Source organism: Castor canadensis, chromosome 10 (assembly GCF_047511655.1).
Source record: "Castor canadensis chromosome 10, mCasCan1.hap1v2, whole genome shotgun sequence".
Classification (NCBI taxonomy): Eukaryota; Metazoa; Chordata; class Mammalia; order Rodentia; family Castoridae; genus Castor; species Castor canadensis.
Genome location: NC_133395.1, coordinates 124,241,562 through 124,257,289, shown reverse-complemented (window position 1 = coordinate 124,257,289; position 15,728 = coordinate 124,241,562). Strand labels below are relative to the sequence as shown.

The following is a 15,728-nucleotide window of genomic DNA, read 5'->3' as shown; positions in this document are numbered from 1 at the left end:
GAGGCACAGGCACAGGCAGCTTGCTTCTTGGATGACAGTCATCCTAGCTATATACCTGCTGCTCCCTTGTGCCCTGGCATCTTTGGGGATTGTCCATTTGAAGGAGTCAAATTAGAAATGGGAAAATAATCACAGTAATGTCTCATTAGCCAAGTCGGATCATTTTGTGGTATATTTTTGTATTACTATAACTGTCTCCCTATTCCATCTAAGAGGTTGTGGAACCTAGAGACCATGGGACCTGGGTAGAGGCATGTCTGGCTGCACAAATAACCTACTCCTCATGACAACAGAAGCCATCAGTTAAATAAACCAGCTGTTAAGTAAGAGCAAGAACAGGAGTGTTTGCACAAACAGCCTTCATATTTTTTGATCCTTGATGAAAGTTAGTTGGTTTGTGAATTATTAACTTCAGTGTGCATGAGGAAATACTGTCTGCTTAAGTGTCGGGTGTATTTTTATGTAAGAAAAAAAAAAACTAACCACACCCTCAGCTGCTGCCATTTGGGGCTGGGTTATTTGCCTTCTCTCCCTCAGCAGGCATATTTAAAGCAGAGGTAGGAATGTGGCTCTTGCAGACCACACGTGCGCCATGTGTGGTAACTCATCACTTGTTGTCATTGTTTGCTTGGAAGGGAAGAAGGGAAGGGAAGGGAAGTGCTTTGCAGCCTGCTGGGATGAACATGTGTGATGATCCTTATCAGTGTCCAGAGTCCTAGGGAGGGGCTTGGTTGGTAGGGGTACCAGCTTGTCAGGAAAAGTCACGTGTGTGACATCAGAAAAGTAGGTTTGGAGAATCATAGAGAGCTGGCTTGAGAAATCTGTCTAGTGTCACTTGCTGGCAACTTTGGAAGAAGGTTTGAGGTAGGTTCTTTCTTTAATTTGTTGCTGGAGAGACATCCCTTTGTAGTTTTTCAGTTGCTACCACCAGTGTGTCTCCTTGGAAGAACCTGGCAGAGCTGAGCGAAAGAACTGCAGTGTAGTTCCATTGAGGACTTGGAGTCACAGGAGGGCACTTGAAGAGAGCCATTTGTGAAACAAGTTTCCAGCAGGCATAGCTATTTTCAGAGGTCCTGAGGGCCTCTTGAAGTTGATCCTAATGGATTAGTTATTTATTCTGAGTTTTACCTAGGAAGGAGAATTGTGATTAGGCCTTCATTTGGGGGTGGAGGGGTATGGGAAGCTAAGGGAGAAGAGGTAAAGGAGGAAGCAGTTCAAGAAAATTAGAGCTACTCACTAGCACAGGTCTTCCTGTGAGCTTCATATGCCTTTGGGTATTGGTGGCTGAGTAAGCTGGCAGTGTGGGTAAGTCATACTTTGAAATCTCTGGGTATGATTCTTGGGGTTCAGTTATCTCACTGCAAGCCCTAAGCTTTGCCCATTTCCAGTGCAGAAAGCATGTGTGCCATGGGAAAGACGAGAGCAGGTGCTTTGTCTCTCTTCCTGCCTCTTTATTGTCCTCAGGTGCATTGCCATTTGATATTGGCAGTTCTGAAATGCATTGCATGCCTTCTTCTCAAGCTGCTGGGAGTTATTGCTGATATAGACTATGGGTCCCACAGTCAGCCTCCTGTATGGCAATGGAAGAGAAAGAAACTCAAGCTGTAAATGAAATCTCTGTTTTGGGGCTTTGTAATGGCAAATTATGTGAATGGGTGAATTGAAAAAGTGCCTGGTTTTATACCATCATGAATACCCAGTCCTTAGATAAATATTGACACCAGCAGTATGACAGGCCTACCATTTGTCTCATGCCCCTCAGAATAAAAGGTCTTTTCTCAGTTGCTTCTGACCTTGTAAAACTGCCCGGAAAGGCGAGTTTGTGCAGGTGCTTTTCTTCATTGGTCCTTGGGGTTTGAGAGTGGGTGGTTTTCTCTTTGTGCTTGTGCAAGCTTAAACCTAGCCCAAACTAAACTTGCTTCGGCTTATTGATCATAGTTGAGTTTGCTGCAAGTGAATGTAGTTGTCAGCACAGTTTTGCAGAGTCATGCTTGTGTGACCAAGCAGACAGACCTGGGTTTGGAGCACCTTTTGTTTACTTTGACAGGATTTCAGTTCTGAGTGTGGGGGAGTGAGAGAAAGGGAAGCCAGCTTGTGGAGACTTTGCTGGGGAACAGGTTGAGTCTGATAGCTGAATGCCTTCTGAATAAACCATTTGTGCACCCTAAGCCATACTTTTATCCCCTATGCAACAGAGCCAGCCTGTCACTGAAGAGGGCTGATGATGCTATTTTTGTGACTGTGCCGCATGCAGCAACAAGTCAAGGTTATATGCTTGCTAAGAGGGAAGTTGTGTTAGTCACTTGATGTTAGAAGCAGAGACTTCGACAGACTTAGATTTGATTCTCTCATCTTTGAAAAGATGTGATTGGAAGCACTGAAGATTGCGTGTGTTCATTCCATACCAAGTTGTAGGCAGAGAAGTCTTGGCTGTTCATAGTGTGCCTGCCCAAGTATTACTGACCTCATAGGGTGTCTGGGATTGGTGTGACCCATGGCCTTTGAGTTCCTGCTGAGAAGTGAAGATGCCTTGTGAGATGAGTGACTTGGCTCTCCCTGGTACACAGAGAGGATATGAACTAGCTAGAAATACTTGTCCTGTTCCATAAAGTTTCTGCCTATAAGACTTTAATATATTTAAAGATGGAGGTTACACACATCATCTGATTCTTTGCACTTGCAGTTTCAGTGAAAGGGAAGTTTCATGTGTAGCCTTCTAATCACCTTTGCTTTTAGAATTGGACTCATATTCCATAGGTACAGTATTCATTATTCGGTATAGTTTCACAAGTAGAATTTACTGGTAGGATTAACTCTAACATACATCCTTTGGGAGTAAATGACCTGGAACTGTAAACTGTACAGGAGGAGTGGGTGAGGTGATACACTGAGCTTCCTTGACTATAGAGATAGGGACCATATAGAAGGGGCATATTTTGGAGGAGTTTTGATAAATGAGTTAAAAAAAAAAAACCCAAAAGAAACAAAAAGTGTATTACTGTTCACAACCAATTTTCCATTTGACGTGGTAAAATTTTAATATATTTAAGGATGAAGGTTGCACGAATCATCTGATTCTTTGAGATTGAAGTTTCGGTGAAAAGAAAGTTCCATGTTTTAATAGCAGATGGCAGGCTGTGTAAAATGGTGTAAGCTGAATACTCTGTTCCTCATTGAGAACTTGACTTCCTATTTTATCAGGCATTTCAACAACCTTAAGCAGAGAAATTGCTAATGCCCCAGCCCCTTTCAAGCAGAGAAAATGATGTAGTGGGTAGTCTTTCAAGTTTAGAGTGTTTCATGACGTCTTAGTATTGTAGAAAGAGAAACTTTGCCTGTTGGCTTCAGCTAAGTGTTTCATAACACACATAAGCTTTAAAAAGCCCCATGGAAAAATGGGCAGAGTGAGAGGCCAGGTTGATAAGCTAACTAATAAAGTCAGCAACTTAACTGTTGGTGAGGCGGCTGACGTTTCAAAACTCTGCATTTTCTCTGAAATCCTTAGCTAGAGATACTTGCATGCCTCCCTGTAATACAGCAGATATGTTCTTGAAAAGTTGTGGGTAACTTTAGCTTTCTCATTTGGTTGATTCAATATAGGTTTCTGCTCTCTGGATTTGAGTGATCTTCATTTTTAAGTTTCGGGGTAGCCAGGAAAGGAAGGTTGGCTAAACCTAGAAAATAGTTTTTTAAGAACCTTGAATTTGTTCGTGTACAATGTAGAGCATCGTGGCAAATGCATATAAACATGGATTTTTATGTTCGCTTTATAGATTCCAGGTGCTTGGGCTCACAGGCCCAAAGATGCTAGTGAGCAGTAGGTGTGATTTCAGTGTAATAACAGAAGCTGGTACTCGGTCCAGGGCATCCCCTTGTGCCTTCCAGCTTCCTAGCAAGGGTTTTCCTTAGTTGCAGCTCCGGTCTAGAAGGTCATCGCATCCATTTATGGCGTTTGTCGTTAGTTTTTGTGTGGGAGTGGGGGGGAACATGCTGGTAACCCCAAAGTTAGCTGTTGTTTGTACAAATCTGCTTGAAACAAACCACTCTTTTTCTTCCTTCTTCCCCTTTAGGGGACATATAATGGCAAGGTATTACATATTGTTCCTTTGTAACCCAAAAGCCTATTTGCCCATAATTGCCTTTCTAACTACCTACTTTAAAAACAGCAAGAACAAAAATTCCTGCTTATTACATGTCCAGAAGTGAATCACCACCAAGTATTATTATTATTTTTTTAATTTTTATTTTTTGAGGCCTTTGTACTATTATTTTAATTGATAAGATTATGTTTAGTGAATTATCAGAATTAAGGGCTAAAAAGGCACAAAATGCCTCTGTTGTTTTCCTCCTTCTAAGAGACTCCTGGACGACAGTGTTTAGAGCAGCACGTAATGACTCAGATAGAAAAGACAGGGTTTTCGTTTGTTGGTTTTGATATTTCAGTCTGTCTTTTGCACTCAGAAGAAGTAACACAGTTTTGGAGGCTTCATTCTTGAAGAATGAAGAGTCACTGGCATAGTTTTCCTTATCTCTTTATTCCAGTGAAATGCTTGGTTGTACCTTCTGCTAGAAAGACAGGCTTGAAATTTGGGCAGCCTGTTTTGGGGACCAGGAGTAAATCTTATGCAGCTATGTTAACGTAGTTATTTTCCTCTTTGAAGCAGCCTTCCTCTCACAGTTCTTAGGTGTGGGCACATAGTGTATGAAATCACTGAGCGTTAAGTAGAGAATCATTTTAGTATTTAGGGAAAGGATATTGATCCCAGCATCACTTATGGGTGATAGTTGTACCAAAGTTTGTACAATTAAGTTTTGATGCATGACATTAGTACTCCTATCAGGTATTCATAGGAGTTGTTGATTTGTGTCTTTCCTGTATATAATTAGCAAATTTTAAGGCTGCATCACATTTTTAAGAAGCATGCTGTAGTTTACACTGGTGGTTCCAGAGGAAACTAAAACTCCTGAAGTGCACATTTGTCAGGGCAGAAGGGTAAAGGTACATGTGTTAGGAAAGGAAAATGGTTATTCATGATCAGAGGGACATTGATAGACTTTCCAAAGAGCTCAGAAACCATAGGATTTCAAATTCATTCACCAGGTTAATGCATCTTGTTTCTCAGCTTCCCTCATCCCTCACTTCCTGTCCCTTTTGCCTGACTTGTTTTCACTACTCCAAAGGCCTCGATACTCTATTATAGAGCATGGTTTTCATTTAGGAGACTCTTCTTCCTTTTCACTGGGCGAAGTTCTGGCCAGTGAGCATGTGGCCAGAGGTGAGGCTGGTGCTTCCTGTGGTCAGGTGAGTGCTTCTTTGTTCTCACTGTACAGTTTGTGCCTCAGGCCTCCAGGGCCATCTTAGGGGCAGGGAGTGTGGGCTTGTTGGTTAGTGAGGCACAGCTAACTTCTATTGTGCAGAAAGATTGGGTTGAGTTGGAGTGGGATTGGGGGTGGGTGGGTACCGTACAAGTGATGAATTTGTAAAGTTCTGTAGAGTTTAAGGGCTCTGGAAAGATGAATTTGTGATTCCTTTATGAAGCTGATTAGTAGGAAATGGGAAGAAGGCAATCCTGAGGGGCCAGACTTCTGCCACCTGCTCCTCCACCTCCTCCTGGATTCTAATAGCAAAACCAAATGATGGTGGCCTTGGGCATCTTTTCCCTGCTGTGTGTTGATCATGGTGATGCTCCCTAGGTGGCAGGTTTGTGGGAAGGTCAGGCCTGTGGTCTGCAGCCTCCAGGCTCAGATGCCTTTGCTTGTACAGTTCTCCTTAATAAAGTTAATTAATCTTTAGAGGTTAATGATGCATGGACCATGCTAATGAATGACCATTATGAGAAACTTGTGGGCTTCTCCCTGGTACCAACTTCCACCAAATATGCTTAAATAATAAAAGCACATTATATATAACTACTAACTAACGCCAAACTAAGGTTTTATAAATCACCCTCAAATCTCCTGTTTTAATGCATGATACAGAAAGCAAATGCTGACTGTCTTTAGTGATGGTGAGAAAACATTTTGGGCATCTTGAATATTAAGGTTAAAACTTATGTAGATGAACAAGGAGATTCTCTGCTCCTGTGGAAATTGGCTTTAGTGGTCCTGAAGAGTAAGGTTCATGAAGGTTGCGGCACTGGGACTTGTCAAGGTTTACATAACCCTCAACTCAGCTGCCTGTTGGGTTGTGGGTCTCCACCCTGCTCCTTTCCTTCCTACGAGGTCCTGAGTTCTTGACCTTTTTATTTATTTGTCTTATTCATATGCCCTAGGTCTGTCTTTACTTTTCTGGTTTTATTTCCCGGGACTCTTCCTCAAAACACGTGCTCTTTGTTTCTTCTTCTGGGCTTAGCTGAGGTCTTGCATTTTCTGATAAACCTTTCTCATCACACCTGGTATTCCCTGCTCTGCATGCCTTCTGGACTCAGTGTTATTCACACAGGGATGCCAAATTCATGTAGGGGCCAGGCAAATGCTGCCAGTGAATGAAGAGGGCCTGGGTGACATAATAAGGAGTGGTGAGGTCTGTGGCAGTGAAGTGCTTGCTAAATGTATGTAGGCCATTATTGGTATCAGAAATGTTCACCCAGTGATTATTCTCATGAGAAGCTGAAACATACATTTGTTTATTGTTGAAAATTTTTAGGTTTTTACAAACAGTATTTAATCAGAAACAAACAAGTTTCCCTGCAGCCCAGCTTTGGCCAAAGAGCTACTAGTTTGCAACTTCTGGTCTATTGCTGTGGGATGCTTACCATATCAGAACCTGTGGCTGTGGTTATTTGGTCAGGAATCCTACCTGACCAGTAAGTTGTAAACTTCTTCAGGTCGCAGATTAGATCTTATCCTAATTTATATCAGAATTTATCACAACACAATATACATTGTAGACAAACTTTCAAGTATTTGTTGACTTTGGCTTTTATTGGGTGCTGGAGGAAATAGATGGATATATACCTATATCAGTTAACCACAGACAGCATAAGATGTGTGAACCATTAGGGTAGAGAAGTAAATCTAAGACCTCAAGGGTTACAGAGGCAGGCATGAGGGACTGCTCTTAGTTCTTGTCTTAGGCATTAGAATTCAGAGGCCTGGATGATTAGGAGTAGAAATAGGCAGTGACTTTGAGTCCTTACATGGCTGGTGCATATTGTTGCTTTCAAGACACCTGTAGGCCTCCCTTATTCGCAGGGAGGATGGTCTGATTAATATTTTCAGAACTTTTGAAATAATTGTGACTCATTACTGACTTCCTGAAATGAAGTTGATCAAAAGCTCACAAAATGAGCTGTATATATTGTGTTGTGATCCCAGTCACTTTTCATTTCATTATTCCCACAGTGTTCCACTGCAGTTCAGGGAACATGCATTCACATGGCTTACTTAAAAGAATGCACCTTCTCCTGAGTGAGAATCAGAGGAATGGTTCTAGTTTAAGTTGCAAGTCATCTTTTTTTTTCCCCCCAGTACTGGGGATTCGAACCTCTTGCATGCTAGGCAAGTGCTGTACCACTTGGGTTATGACTTCAGTCCCTTCATTATTGTTAGTATAAGCCTTTATTGTGTATTATCAGGTCGTTGTGGATTTTGGTTAATGAGGAGAAAGCATTGCAACAGAAAAGAAGGTAAGGACATCTGATGGTCTAGTATTGAAAAAAAAAAATCTTTTTCTCATATACCTTACAACGTGATCTTGGAAACATAGTATGGTGATTTCATTGGAACTTGATGTGTACAACATGTAATTCCCCAGAAGGTAAAAATGCAGCAGAAACAGCCCTAAAAGCTGAAGGAATTAAATGACTTTAGCAGGTCACATGTTCTTCTTTACTCACACCCCTGGAAATCTTGAAAGGACCAGTCCTTTTACAAGCTGGTTCTGAGCAGGTGATTTCCTTTTTAATAGTGGCAAATGGTACAAGTTCTGAGGTTGAGGAAGAGGTGGGTAGCTGGAGCCTATGGTGTCCTGAAAAACAGATTTCCTGGGCCATCCAGGGTGCCTACTCGTGCTGGGAAGTTAGGTGATTGGATTGCCTCTACCTCTTTTCCAGCTGTATTATTCAGTTTAGCAAACATTTGAAAGCTTAGGCTGTGCAGAATACTGTGGTGTTCAGGAGTCCTGCCAGAATTGAGTACTGGGAAATAGGCTATGTAAATACCGATTAAGCCTATACAATTACACTCCAAGGGTCATTTTATTAGTACTGTCTTCCTAGGCACTTGAGCTTTCAAAGGCCCTTTCCTGTTTCAGGATGGTCAAGAGTTTTGTGTGCTTAAAGGACTTAGGTTAATATCAGTGTACATATCCTCCACACTTTTCACCAAAACTCTCAAATTATTAGGAAATTGAGGTATAATCATTATTATTTTTATTATTCTGCAGTGCAGAGGATTGAACCCAGGGCCTTCTGAATGTTAAACAAGCTCTCTGCCACTGAGCTACACAACCAGTGCTATTTTATTTGTTTATTTATTGATTGTTTTTCTGTGTGGTGTTGGGAATCTAACCCAGGGCCTCATGTATGCTATGCAAGTGCTACTATCTCCAGAGGTTTAGCTTTAGAATCCGACTTTCTTCTTCACTTGGAATATTTGTTGATACCTAGTTATTTAGAAATATCTGTTGATATGATTTAGATCTAGTGCAGTTTAATAGATATTTCAGTGATGATGGAACACCCCACCTGCATCAGGCAGTGCAGTAGCTACCTGCCACATTTGTCTACTGAATGCTTGAAATATGGTTAGTGTGACCAAGGAACTGAATTCATAATTGTACGTAACATTAAGTAGTTTAAATGGACACAGCCACACCAGTAGTGACTAAGTTTAGATAGCGGTAGGGATTTATCAGCTATTGAAAGATTTAAGCTCTTCAAAATCTGTGTGCTCTGGGCAGGGGGTCTTGTCAGGGGACATGCTCAGTGAGCAGAGTGTTGTTGTGCTCTGTTAAACAGCGTGCTTTTCAGACACGCCTGGATAGAACTCGAGCTGTTTTCTGCAGCAGTGCCTCTTGTGTGCTGCAAATGGTGGGCCGCACGGTCATCTTTCAGCAGATTAGGTGAAAGAATATCTATGGCTGGGCTCAATTGTTTGAGGATCTGCGAACCCTTTGTGCAAGAACAGGGAAAATTTGTGTTATGACAATGGCTGACAAAATGTTTAATGAAAGCTGCATTTGGCAGGAACTAAATTCCCTAAGGTTTCTTTCCTCTCCAGTTCTCTGCTACTGAAAGGTGCAGAAATGCTTTTGACAGCATCTGTCCTGCTGACAGATGAATTGTTTTGACAGGAGAATCCGAAACCTTTAACTGAAGACCCATTCAGATGTCAGGCCTGGGAAGGGGCGATCGTGTTCCTAAAATAAGTGAGATACTTTAGATGTGTGTGCCCGTCAGCTGCCACCTGGAGGAAAGTCCTCACTAAAGGTTTTACTTTAACCCTTTGGCTGTTCTTTGGGGTCTGACATGACAATTGACACCTATTTCTGCTGACTTCTTGGACTGAGTGTTTTTCCTTAATTGTCATTGAATGTTGTCAGTAAGCATAGCAGTCAGTGGTTAAAACAAAACAAAACCTTTGTTTAAAATTGTTTTAATTTGGAGAAAAAAATATACTGATGTTCATAGTAGCATAGTAGAAAACAGCCCAAATGTCTGTCCACAGATGAATAGTTACACAATGTGTGTTTATAGAAAGAATATTATTCAGCCATCAAAAGAAATGAAACTCTGATACACATAACATGGATAAAGCTTGAAGGCATTGTGTTAAATAAAATAAGGTAGACACAGAAGGGCAAATAACTTTATGATTCTACTTACATGCGTTTCGTAGAGTAGTCAGGTTTTTAGAGATAGGACAGAGTGGTGGTTGCTGGGGGCAGAGACAGACCAGAATGGGGAGCTTCTGATTAATGAGTGCAGAGCCTTAGTTGGGATGTTGAGAAAGCTCTTTGTGTGGGTGATCAGTGTGAATGTACATAGTGCCACCAAACACACTTTAAAATGGTCAAAATGATAAATTTTATTTTGTGTACATTTTATCACAACAAAAAAAATGCTGGGAGTTTTATCTCCCTAAAAACGAGCTAAGGAGGAAGTGTCTGTGAGGATTTTATTTCTTATTTTATTCACCAGGGAGAATATAGTAAATGATTGTCTTCATTTCCTGGTGAAGTATTTGAAGCTCAGCAGCTTGTTCTGACCACTGACTTTTCAAGCTTAAAAGCTAGAGCAGCTCTGTATCTAGAGGCAGAAAGTGTTCAAGGCACATGACTTTCAGCGCTCTTTCTTATTTGCCTGTAGGTGCACTGAGAGGACAATTGACCTTTCTAGGCAGTCCCTTGATGCTCGTGTGTTGATCCGCAGCTTTTCTAGTTCACTTAAATCCAAAGTCACCACATCCAGCTGACCCGCTGGAGAGCCAACGTTTCCACTTAAAGTATTTTCACTTCTGTGGCTCCTTGCTGGCACTCCCTCATTAAGTCCTGATGGTCTTTGGCTTCTGGATGGTTCTAGTTGGAGGAAGGCCCTTTGCTCAAGTAGCTTGATCCAAGAAGCAGAATTTACACAGCATTTCTGAAATTCAGATATACATTGTCTGCAGCCTTAGGGGAAGGCAAACCAGTGGGTGTGTGGCTTCAAATGAATTTATTCTAAGTTACTAAAGAGTATGGACACTTGCTGAGGGGAAGGAGGGAAGCGATTTTATTTCAGATGGCTCAAAATGGAGCCATCAGTTAACTGTAGGACACTGTATGAACCCCCGCTTGACCCCTGGACATGTGTGGAGCCCGAGACAGCAGCCACCAGATTGAAGTCCTCAGGCATATGTGACTGGCAGACAGGTTTTGTTTGGCTCGACCTCAGTTACTTTAAAAAAAAAAAAAAGAATTTAAAAGCTTTCCTATAAGAATGCAGATTTGAGCTTCTCTGGAAAACTGAGAGGATGTCCCTTCAGGAGGGCAGGCAGATGGGTCTCCCTGTCGGCTTCATTCCCCACTTGCCTGATTCTCTTGCCCTGCTAGCCTCTTGCCTTCGTGGTTTCTGAAAGTCTTCCTCTAATATCGCCTGCACCTTGACCACTCTTGATACCTGTGTTGGTCTGCTACAGTCTTGTAAGCTCTCAGTGTCTTTAGCACCAGAAACAGTCCCCCCTCCCCCATCTTTTGATAATCTGTTGAAAACAGAAGAAAATCTGCCTCTCCAGGTCCTTTTCTGATGTAGCAAACTCCAGATTTGTCCATTTTCTTCCCCAGGTCTTCCCCAGGTCTAACCTGTTGATTTTTACCTACCCATTAATAAATACCCCCAAGCACAGACAAGCTCATACTTGACTTTTACATGTGGTTTAAAAATTACTACCTTCAATCTTTATGGTAACTTAATCTCTGGACAAATTGCTTTTAATTCAGGCTGTGCCGTGAACACAGATGGACCATTAGTTTCAAGTGCAGTGTGACTTTTATTTAGATGAATGTCTTTGAGTTCACAGTGAAATGGCTATCAGCTCTAGGTTAGTATTGATTGAAATGTCTCTGGAGTAAGGTTAAAAGACAGTTGCCACTTACATGACTCTCTAAGAAACAGACTTTAAATTAATGATTAGTAATACTGTTAATTGGGAGTAGTGTTAATGGAATTAATAGCTAAGATGAAAAACGTTAACCTCTTCAGCTCATGCAGGGCTTGGTAGACTCGGCAGCAGGAAGCAGGACAGTGCAGAGTGAGAAGTTAGGGATCACTTCGATCACCTTCTATGGGCTTCTGTTCCCGAAAAAAAACTCAGCAGGGCTGGGTTGAAGCTGGGAAAGAACCTCAGCTGACTGAACACTGCCCAGCCTGCTCTTTGCCTCTAAGACTAGAGCCGGGTGATGAAGGGGGAAGAGGCACAGCTCTGAACAAGGGAGACTGGTGCTGTCACCAGGAGAAGGCTGCTCACACGAGGCTTTCCCGGCCTGTGGGTGACACCAACATGAATTTCCTACAGCTGGCTCCCTTCTGTGTGACTGTGATTCCCGATACTTATTCACCGATGGTAGGAATACTGTGTTCATAAATAACTTTATGATTCGGAATCTTTAGTATTCGGTTTTTTTCCTAAATTGTCATTTGAACTTTGACTTCATCTGAGCAATTTTTAGTCTTAAATTCTTGTTTAGACTAGGAGTTCTCGATCTCTGGCTAGTACTGACATTTAGAGCTGGATGTTGGGGGTTCCGCCTGGCCATAGTAGGATGTTTAACAGCATCCTTGGCTTTTACCAGCCAGCCCACTGTTAACACACCTTCCACCACAGTGTGACATCCAAACGTGCTTCCACACATTGCCAGATGTCCCCAGGGGGTGGGGTGGGGGTGGGGAAATCATTCCTGGTGGAGAACCACTAACAGTGGTGGGCCCACACGCCCTTCCTCTCTTTTTCTTTACTGCTGCTTGATGTTGATGCTTTAGTAAGGCATGAATGTAAAAATGACAGAACAGCATTGGCTTCATATTGTAGAAAGCATTTGGACCAGGAGACTTCAGTGTAGCTAGAGAACTGATTCACCTTAGAATTTTTTTTTTTTAAAGTTGCTAGGTAGTAATCCATTTGAGTTTAGCCAACTTCAAGTGGTTTAAAATTTCACAGCCTTGCTCTGAGTGCCTTGTTTATGGATGCAAGTGGAGAAGAGAGATATAGTTGTAAATTTCAGTATTAATGTTATTTAAAGTAATGCAGGAGATAGGATATTATAGGGAGAGATTTTTTTTTTAAAGGGGGATATTCCTTAATCTTGGGTGCATTGTCATGTATTGATGCATAATTTTTTCTCTCCCTTTACCAGGAACCTGAGTTACAATAAACTCTCTGAGATTGACCCTGCTGTTTTTGAAGACTTGCCGAATCTACAGGAAGTGTAAGTGCTTTCCCCAAACCTCTGGGGAGTGGGGGATGGAGAGCTCCTTTCCTTTTGCAGCCTTCTCACTCTCCTAGATTGGTAGTGTAAGTTTGTGGGAAAGAGCTTTTGCACTTGCATATGCACCATCAGTGATAAACAGTGCTGTAATGTTCCCTTATCCATATATTAGTTACCTGTGGTCAGCCACAGTCCAAAAAAACACAAAATGAAAAATTCCAGAGATAAAAAATTCATGTGTTTTAAATTATTATAAGTAGTGTGATAAAATCTTGTACCGTTCTGCCCAGGTCAGGATTCATCCCTTTGTGCACTGCATCCATGCTGTACAAGCTGCCTGCCTGTTAGTCACTGAGTAGTCATTGCAGTTATCATAGTGCTGTCATGGTCCTGCAGTGCTTGTATTCCAGTAACTCCTATTTTACCTATTTTTACCAAAGCAGGAGAGCAGTGATGCTAGAAATATGCATATGTAAGGAGAAGCTATACTGTGGCTCCTTTAAGTGAAAAGGTGAAAGTACAGTAAGATATTTTGAGTGAGAGAGATCTCATTCTCGTAACTTTTATTATAGCATGTTGGTACAAATGCTGTGTTTTTATTAGCTGTTGTGGTTAATTTCTTACTATGCCTGATTTACAAATTAAACTTTAAAAATAGATATATATGGGAAAAACATAGTATATGTAAGGTTGGTACTATCTGTGCTTTCAGACATCCATTGATCTTAGAATGTTAACCCCCATAGATAAAGCGAGGCAGTATCTATTTACTTCCCCTTTTCTGCAGCCCTTCTCTTGTTCCTAGGCAGCCGGTGCAGGGCATGTTACAATCCAGTAGGCATAGAGTTATAGAGTTACTGGAAATCATGGCTTCCAGCCAGGTGTGTAGGAGAGTGCCCTCCTTGTAGGAGGCCTGGTGGACTAATTGGGGTAACACACCTGGGTTGGTACTTTCAGTTCCCAGGGATGAGGATCACTTATTCAGCAGTGGTACCTGGTGCCAGCTCACCCTTTCTGTTTTGTAGGAGTCAGGGACAGAAGAGTGGACAGTAGGGACTCACTTTTTCCCTTTCATCCCCCAAAAGGGTCAGGTATTAGACCATGAGAATACTTTCAGTATCCTTTAATCTAGGTCTCAGTGTCTTCTCCTCTTCTTCCTTCTCCTCCTCTTTTGGTGATACTGGGGTTTGAACTGAGAGCCTTTGCTTTATAGGCACTCCACCTCTTCATCCATGCCATTGGCCTTTTTTTGCTTTAGTTATTTTTGGATGAGGTCTTGTTTTTGCCTTGTGTTGACCTCTGCTCTTGATTCTCCTTCCTACAGTCTCCCACATAGCTGGAGTCACATGTATGTACCACCTTTTCTTCTTTTTAATGCAAAGAATTCTTTTGACATGGATATTGGGGTTATCAGGAATTTTGGCCCCAGAGGGACTTTACAGAAACTCATGTGTCATGTAGGTATAGTGTAGAAACATTGGCAGCTATGGAATGGTTTGAGGACTAATGAAAATCACCAGTACTCTCATTCAGGCATAGCCATTGTACACACTTACCTGCTTACATATAATTTTAGGATCAAACTGTATATTACAGCTTTTTTGGGGGGGTAGGGGGACAGGTGTTCTTGCTGTGTAGTCCAGGCTGGCTTTCAAACCAATCCTCCTGCCTCAGCTTCCTAGCACTGGGATTATAGGCATGTACCACCATGCTTGGCCTTCTTTATGTTTTCAGCTTCCTAGCACTGGGATTATAGGCATGTACCACCATGCTTGGCCTTCTTTATGTTTTTTTTTTTTTAATCTGCCTTACCTCCTCTTCTTTACATTTAAGAATACTTTTTATATAAATTAAAATTTTTGAATGCCCTATTTTAATATTTATGTAAAACTACCCATGGATCTCTATAAACTATTCACCCAGTGCTATTATTATTAGATATTTTTGATAGAGATTATTAAATAAGTTCTTTACACATTTTTGTTATAAGTCACTGGTATATGTCCCTGGTTGTTATCCTTTGATTCCATTATTGGTGTCTTATCTAAACAAAATCTAATCTCATCAACTGGCACAATTTGCAAAATATCTGCATTCTCTACCCCTATCTCCAAACTTTTCAAATTGGCTTTTGTGATTTCCATGTCTGATTACAAAACATTTAGACTTCCAAAGTTAAAGCAACATCAAGGTTGGAAGGGGCCTTGGAAATTCTTTGTCCAGGACCCTCATTTTCCCAAAGGGTCAATAAGGCAGTGGCAGGGGAAAGGACGTTGGAAGAGATGCACTGTGTTGCTTTCCCCGGACCTCAAGAACAAATAGCACAGGCTAGGTAGCTTGAGCAACTGAAATTTATTTCTTAGAGTTCTGGAGGCTGGAAGTCTAAGACCAAGGTGCCCGTAGGGGACGTTTCTTCTGAGGCCTCTCTCCTTGGCTTGCAGATGGCTGCCTTTTGCTGTGTTTTCACATGGCCTCTCCTCTGTGGGCATGGATCCCTGGTATCCTCTCTCTCTTTTCTGTGCTGAGGCTTGAACCCAGGGCTTTGTACATTCTAGACAAGTACTCTACTACTAAGCTACCTCCTCAGGCCCCCTAATCACCTCTTTAAAAGCCTTATCTGAAAATACAGTCACACTCTGAGGAAGTCAGAGCTACAGCATAAGAATTTTGAGCCCATCACAGTCACTCAAGATGATAAGCTCAGTCTATCAGGAACCAGTTGGGTTCATAACCCAGTGTTTTTCCTTGATCCAGGCTCTTTGATGCTTGTGGTTAGAATAATTCAAATTCTGTGTCAGTCTCAGAGCTTAGTGGTTTCTTTTTG

General features: G+C 41.7%; 1 protein-coding gene across 3 annotated transcripts in view; it reads left to right on the top strand.

The window, feature by feature from the left end:
• Window positions 1-15,728, top strand: part of Lrig1 (leucine rich repeats and immunoglobulin like domains 1) — a 108,380-nt gene that overhangs the window by 23,030 nt on the left and 69,622 nt on the right. For 2 of the 3 annotated variants that reach the window (XM_074044170.1, XM_074044169.1), the window contains exon 2: window positions 12,833-12,904. In XM_074044170.1, coding sequence (XP_073900271.1) covers window positions 12,833-12,904 — 72 coding nt within the window. Of the gene's footprint in view, window positions 1-1,233; window positions 1,306-12,832; window positions 12,905-15,728 lie in introns of those variants that run through there. The other variant, XM_074044171.1, reaches the window with a different exon arrangement.